The 7253-nt window shown below is 38.1% G+C and overlaps 1 protein-coding gene across 1 annotated transcript in view; it reads left to right on the plus strand.

Moving 5' to 3' along the window:
• The window catches only part of LOC139726280 (synaptic vesicular amine transporter-like), a 23819-nt gene extending 18937 nt beyond the window's left edge, over positions 1-4882 (plus strand). Inside the window, exons 10-14 of the mRNA XM_071637348.1 lie at positions 335-386; positions 1545-1608; positions 2017-2136; positions 2957-3002; positions 4726-4882. Coding sequence (XP_071493449.1) covers positions 335-386; positions 1545-1608; positions 2017-2136; positions 2957-3002; positions 4726-4882 — 439 coding nt within the window. The remainder of the gene's footprint in view (positions 1-334; positions 387-1544; positions 1609-2016; positions 2137-2956; positions 3003-4725) is intronic.
• Positions 4883-7253: the final 2371 nt, after the last annotated feature.

Here is a 7253-nt window from a genome sequence, read left to right on the forward strand (position 1 = left end):
TGATAACTTAAATGGAATGTGGGAGGGTACTGGATAAAAAGCAAAAAGGGCTGAAGAATTGACATATAATAATATTGGTGTGTCTATCGAATTCCCTGTCTTGCCTTATTACCTGCATTATTTGTAGTTTATGATTTTTTTTTCTGTTCCACATCGGTTTTCGTTACTGCATGTCTAAAAGCCCTCTTCATATATTTTCGTCTTTTTCGGTATCATCGCCTTTTAAGAATAAAATACAGAAATTAATTCAAACTTGAAATGTAATCGCTTTATACAACTTTGTAGTGACAACATCTAAAATAGAATATTCCTTGTAACCCTATCACCTTTATAGGTGGATCTGTGCCTTTGTCTCTCTGCTCCTCCTGGCTGCAAGCATAGCTACGGTAATGCTCACGACAAATTGATATACAAACCCTTCTCTCCCTCTGTTTGGCATGGACATCTACCCTTTGCTGCAAGGCCAGTTGATCGCTGGCTGATAAAGAACAGTTTCATGTAGAGGAAGGTTTCGTTTTGTTCCTCTGCCACTAGAAATTTGGTAGCATTCGGCGCCGTGGGTGTAATTCATGCGAAGGTTCCAAAAGGCTGCTTTGAAGTGAAGTGTTTATTGTTTGAAACGCGAAGCGGCTTAGGCGAGAAACGAGATGGGTGAGATGTTCCTATCTTTAATACTACTCGTTCGCCTAAAACATTAAGTTTAAAAGCGTCCGATCTCTTGTTCATCAAAAAAGCTGATAAGAGGATTCGAAGGTCAAAGTGACGACTATTCTGTCTTTGACCTGCTATGTGAGCCTCACAGAATGCCAAACATGCTCTTTACCATGGAGCTCGCCTTGTACCTCATTGTTCCGTCTGACCCAGTTGGAAAATCTAAAAGAACGATAATATTATATGCACATACACACAGACATACAGCCAACATAGATAACCAGCTACATGTTGCATAAATGCACTGCACTTACGTTCGCACCCTTGAGTCAGATACATTGTATCTATATCCCCCTCTCTTTTCACCTGTCTCTGTGGTAAGACGCCCACACAGTATTTCATTTCTGTCATTGAAGCCTTCATCAAGATCAAACTATAGATAGTTGAGGTCTCCTGCATTTTTTTTATTTGTTCAAATGCGGTTATTCGACCTCACATTATTTTACAAAATAATTATGAAATGATACGTGTCTGATAAATTTGTTGATTTACGCTTTTACGATTATGAAGAACCATTCTTTGTATCATCACTCATTCCCATTTGTTATGAAAGCATAAAACAAGTGCAAAAGTACAATAATAATTATGAGATCAAAATCAGCATTGTTTAGCTAATTACAAATGCAGGATAAAGAACGCTTTAATAGCTGAGATGGCTCCCTGAAATATTTATGACGTCATCAATATCGTAATTATTACATATCCGTTGTAGACGGTTTGCTTCATTAGAAGCATAAAATCCAGGTCGTAAGTTTATGGCGCAGCTCGATATTTCTCACTGTATGAAAGCTATGTATTCACACTCTTTGTTTATCATCTACCTTTGTTGGAAGGTTCCATTAGCGAGGGAGGTGGTGCATCTTATTCCAGCGATGTTCATGATCGGGTTTTCTTTTGGTGAGTGTAGAAGTCGTTAGTTTTGGTGGTTTCAGAAACTTTTTCACATTTCCGCTCACTACGAAGCGACCGTCAGACGTACGCAAATAAACACACACTACGAAATTGCATTTTATAAAAAGTAAATGCACCTGTATATAGTTACTCGAGTAAATGATTTGTACCACACTTCTTCTTTAACCCTCTCTTTGCCAATGAGTCAAATGTGCGCAAATTTCATACACATGCCTATGGACAGGACACTAATGTGATACCCAGAGGGTCAAGTCAGATGAGTCTGAATGTTTGATTTTATGAAAAATATCCACTGTTTACATATATCCGCTGAGTGCTCAATTCGAAGTTAGGAGATGAGTGGTTCGAGACTTAATATATCATATTCTTTTTTTTTTCAAAATAATCTATTAGGTGCTATAGACAGTACGATGACCGCCTCTCTAAACTTGGTGGCGGATGTTCGGCATAATGGTGCGTACGGGGCCGCAGCCGCAATCTCCACGTTCGCCTTCTGCGTTGGCTTTGCAGTCGGTGAGTTATACATTATGAGAGATGAATATACAAACATATCTCTTGGAAAATAGAGAGACTGATAGATGAATAATTGCATATAAAACTGACAGATGGTCAGAGACAGATAAGATTTTGACAGACGGCCAGAAAAATAACAGAGTATAATAGACGTATACCTAAGATGTATTACAATAAATAACGAGAAAGAGATGGGGAAGATGGGGGGGATAGAGAGATTTAGAGTGGATAGATTGATAAAAAGATCCTCCACGTAAATACTGAAGGATGGCTTAAGAACGATTGCTGAACAGATATAAAGATAGCGAGATAGGTATATAATTACGCAGATACCACAAATGACGAGGAGACAGAAATATATATATATATATATATATATATATATATATATATATATATATATATATATATAGATAGATAGATAGATAGACAAATAGATTGATGGATAGATAGATAGACAGACAGATAGATAGATTTACAGACAGAGAGATAGACATACAAATATATAGATATTAGACAGGTATTAATTGAAAGATATATATATAGATAGATAGATAAGAAGAGATAGAGAGAGAGAAAGAGAGAGTGAGAGAGAGAGAAGGGGGAGGAAGAGGGAAGGAAAGAGGAGAAGGTCAGATATCTGTCAAACAAAAAGGCTAAGCAGCAATAGAGGGGAAATCATATTTTTTAATACATGATATTAGCAAGGATACAACCTTGGAAATTCGAAAATCCGTACACGTGTATAGGAAAAATAAAAGAATCACTATATTCTCCGTTGTGACCATTTTCAGCCTTCACTGTGCTTTTCTCATTGCAGGACCGACTCTAAGCGGAGTGTTGGTAAACTCCATCGGGTTTCCTTGGTAAGTGTGTGGGTTACATAAATGGCATCAAGGATAGTCATGACATCATCATTATATCCATCCATAAATCCATCCACATATCCATCCATTTATAAAACATCTATCGGTATACAGAGTCATGAATACACACAATTTCACACTCACACACACACACACACACACACACACACTTTTTGTTTTATAATATTCTTTATTTGAGTTTCATTCAATCTCAAATCCATATTAACAATAAAATTAATATGTCCACCAAAAAAAAAAAAGAAGCAGCTGTATTCTTCTTTCTTGTGCTGCTAAATCATTTTTCGAACATACAGTACGATATATTTGGGTCTTTTTACCAAATCATACCCTGTTTTTATAAGAGAAATGACATGAAATTCTGCATAATTCTCAGAAAAAGCTATTTTGATCAGCCTAATCAAGCCAATCCGAATGTGCCTTTATCACTCACACACCGAATGAGAATTTGTGCTACTAAATCACTTTTTAACTTAACTTCCTTCTTTTTTTTTCTTCTTTTTTTTTTGGCAGAGCACACGCTATATACACGAATATATCAGATAAAGTATAACTCTTAAAAGAAAAAAAATTCTTGATCAACTTGATCAGATTGCTCAATATCCACTTCATTACATAAATTCTCTTACACTCTCTTGAGAATACAGCATTTCTTGAAACATATCATAAAAAAAGCATTCTTTACATAACCGAACAAAACTCATCATTTTTTTTTATCTAACCTATCAACCTACCCCTCCCCCGTACAAAACAAAATAACCATATATGTATATCATCAAAACAAACCATATTCCTGCCTAGCCCCTTAACCATTATTCTACTATTCACACACAAAACACACACACACACACACACACACACACACACACACACACACACACACACACACACACACACACACACACACACACACACACACACACACACATACGCGCCCAATTATATGAATTGACATACGAAATAATGATGACAGAAGAAAAATGAAATACGTCAAAGCATTAACGAAATTCTCATTAAATAGAGTCATTATCTCAAATGAAAAAGAATATAGCTTATTCATTCAACCATGCATCTATTAGTATTATAAACACATTCATCATGATTTATTACGGCAATGTGAAGGCTGAAAACTGAGATGAAAATATACCACATAATCGTTGCGTTGAAGGGCAATGGTGCCATCCATTTTCATGTTTATCGCAGAATATATGAGTGTGTGTGTCTCTTCTTGCATTGATCATAATTTGCTATACAGCCGATATACATGAACATGCTGTTATACTGGCTTCCTGTGTATTATTCAAATGCATGTCCAAGTTCAACAATTGCTTTGTACATTCTGTTTAAAAAGATCAAAAGAAAGTATGAACTTTGAACTTTTGAACTTTGTATTGCACTGCTATCTTGTTCTCCAAGTGACGTTTTACCATTTAACTCTCCACAGCATTTCCGGGTTGCTTGATTTAGAAGTAAAGGGCAATCTCAAACTAACATACGAGAAAACTGAAAAAAGAGGAAAAATTGATCCACGTACAGATTGTAAATATATTGAATGTGGCAATTCAGAATTGTTTAATTTGTGGAATTTGTGGAATATTTGGTGCTGTCTTTGCACAGAATATGGACGGTCTTGATTGAGTTCTTGCTCTCCGCATATATCATTTTCTTCTCAATGGTTTTGTTTCTTTGTTTTAATTCCCTGTAGGACTATGCGAACCATGGCAATCATGGCGGCCGTGTATGCACCATTCTGCTTGTATCTCAAACGGGTTCCCAGTAAACATGGTCAAGAAGGCACAGAGCGCACGGTGCTCCTTCCCCCGCACTCCCCCGAGACGAAAGCTGTGGTTCTCCAGCATTAAGCACTGATTAAGTGACTCTCGAGGCTGTAGAAGAAGAGAGCCCTCTTTACGCAGAAATTGGCCAACCCTTGCAGGAAAAGCAAAGCGAGCTGCACACCAATGGGGAGCTTTAGATTTGCGACGCGGGCGTTTAGACGACGATTGCGTTGGCCGTTCCCCTTTTCCCCTGCGTTGTGTTGCAAAGTACCAGTAGCGTTAGATTATGATTACGCGAGAATGCGGCCTATACAAAGTAAATTGGCACCCCCATTATGATCATCATGATTTGCATCAAGTAGCGTTGTGAATTTGAGCGGACGCTAAAATGGTCCAGAACCAACCGTGAAAACTCAGACGACGCGAGATCTAAAGCTCCTAAATAATTTATGCCATTGGAGCTAGGACAACGCCCCACAGTTGACATGCATTGTGCGTGACAACAGCAAAGTCCAGTTAACTGTGCCAAAAAGCTGATAGCTATCTATAGCACCTTCTCGCTTCTTGTCGACTAATATTGACGACGGGCATTGACGGGGAAAGTTGATATTTGATGAAAGTCGTATGTGCTTCATTCCTAGCGTTGCTTGCTTTAAAAGGACTTGGCCAATGTCTGTGACTAAAGGGGTCTACAATTAAAGTGATCTTTTTTGAGGCTTATTAATGTAACTTGTGCAGAACAGTCTGTTGTCGGATACGGCTTCTAATGTATGTTAGTTAATTGTTAAGTGTATGATGACGGGACGGTATGTGTGCATATGTGTGTGTGCGTGAGTGTGTGTTTGTGAGTATTAGGGAGAAAAAGAGAAAGAGAGAGAGAGAGAGAGAGAGAGAGAGGAAGAGGTATTGAAAGAGAGAAAAAAATCCCAAAGACACGTCCAAAATGGTTTTGCATTTTTATGCCTCGAAACAGTGCATAGGCATCGCAATAACTCCACAAAAATATTATGATATATCAGCTGTTCAGTAACCCTCATTAGATAAGCGTAAATCAATTAAGTGGGAGATATTGAAAAAAAAGAAAAAAAAAAGAAATGTGGTCCGGATATGAAAATGTCGACATTTCAACTTATGCCTGGTGATTATGTAAAATTGTTTGACAATGTGAGAAAGTCATCGGTATCCTAATTTCGTTATACTGGAAACTTGTTCAGTGCTATACAGTATTGCTTACGCCCGCAGGCGTGTCTTGTAGTATCATACTTAACTTACGCTACACAACAAACCTGGGGCCCGTTTCATAAAACTTGGTATCAGTGACAACTGCCACATTTCCCATGACAAATTTGCTCTCAGCCAATCAAATGCAAGGATTTCAGTAGCTTGTCACATCTATGACAACTTGTCACTGATGACAAGTTTTATGAAACGGGCCACAGTACTGTCGATGATCCTCCTAAACAAGACAAGAAAATATAATATTAGTATTGTTAGAGTGTGAGAGTATTTAATAAAGGTCCTGTATGGGGGAAATTGGTCTTTCTCTCTCCCCTCTCCCCCCCCCCCCCCCTCTCTCTCTCACTTTTGCTCCCTCTCTCTTCATCCGAGGCCGCATTCATCACACGCATACACAGACACGCACGCACGCACGCACAAACACACACAAAACACACACACACACATACACACACACACACACACACACACACACACCAAGCACTCTCTACAATCAAACACTCATTTGAAATACACTTTTTTTTTTCTTGTCGAGACCCTGGGAGTGCTCATCTCTTCTGCGACTACCCATTACTTGTCAAGCTTGTCCAGCAGATAACATGCTGGATAATAATGCCTTGTCAAGGTCCTATTTCACAGACATGACTGAAATAAACACGAACTGGGACGCGATTTATTCATCGTTGTTATTTTATTAAAGTATATCACATCAAAATGTGGAAAGGACTATGAATGTACACCGATATAATTACAAGGAAAAATGGAGCAACAAATGTACAAATAGACGTAAGGACATTTTCATTTTATAGTAGTGGTGGAGCCGAGACGATGATTAATGTGTATTAGAGTTTCAGATCACGTGAGCGTAAAAAAAAATATGGGTGGTGATGTTCTCATAAACACACTTAATACGAGAGCAAGCCAGTTAAACTCTGCACAGTGCAATCTGTAATTACAGCGAGCTCACTGGCGCGCTTTATTACTTATAGATATGAGCTTGTTACGTATTCCGAATAACAATGGCGGGATGAGTAAAACGACGTTGCTATGGTTACAGGAGAAAACAATTTGTCGCTCACGTTATGCTCTTTGTAACACGCCGCACATGCAATCAACTGCCAGCCATAATGATAAGGAACACATAATTCATTATGTCTGTCATTTTGACAACACAAGTTTTGACGATCTTTTTTTTTGCAACAGCTTGATAGAACATAAT

This window comes from Diadema antillarum, unplaced genomic scaffold, assembly GCF_040938485.1.
Source record: "Diadema antillarum isolate AM-2024a unplaced genomic scaffold, OU_Dant_1.0 seq00000082_RagTag, whole genome shotgun sequence".
NCBI classification, from domain to species: Eukaryota; Metazoa; Echinodermata; class Echinoidea; order Diadematoida; family Diadematidae; genus Diadema; species Diadema antillarum.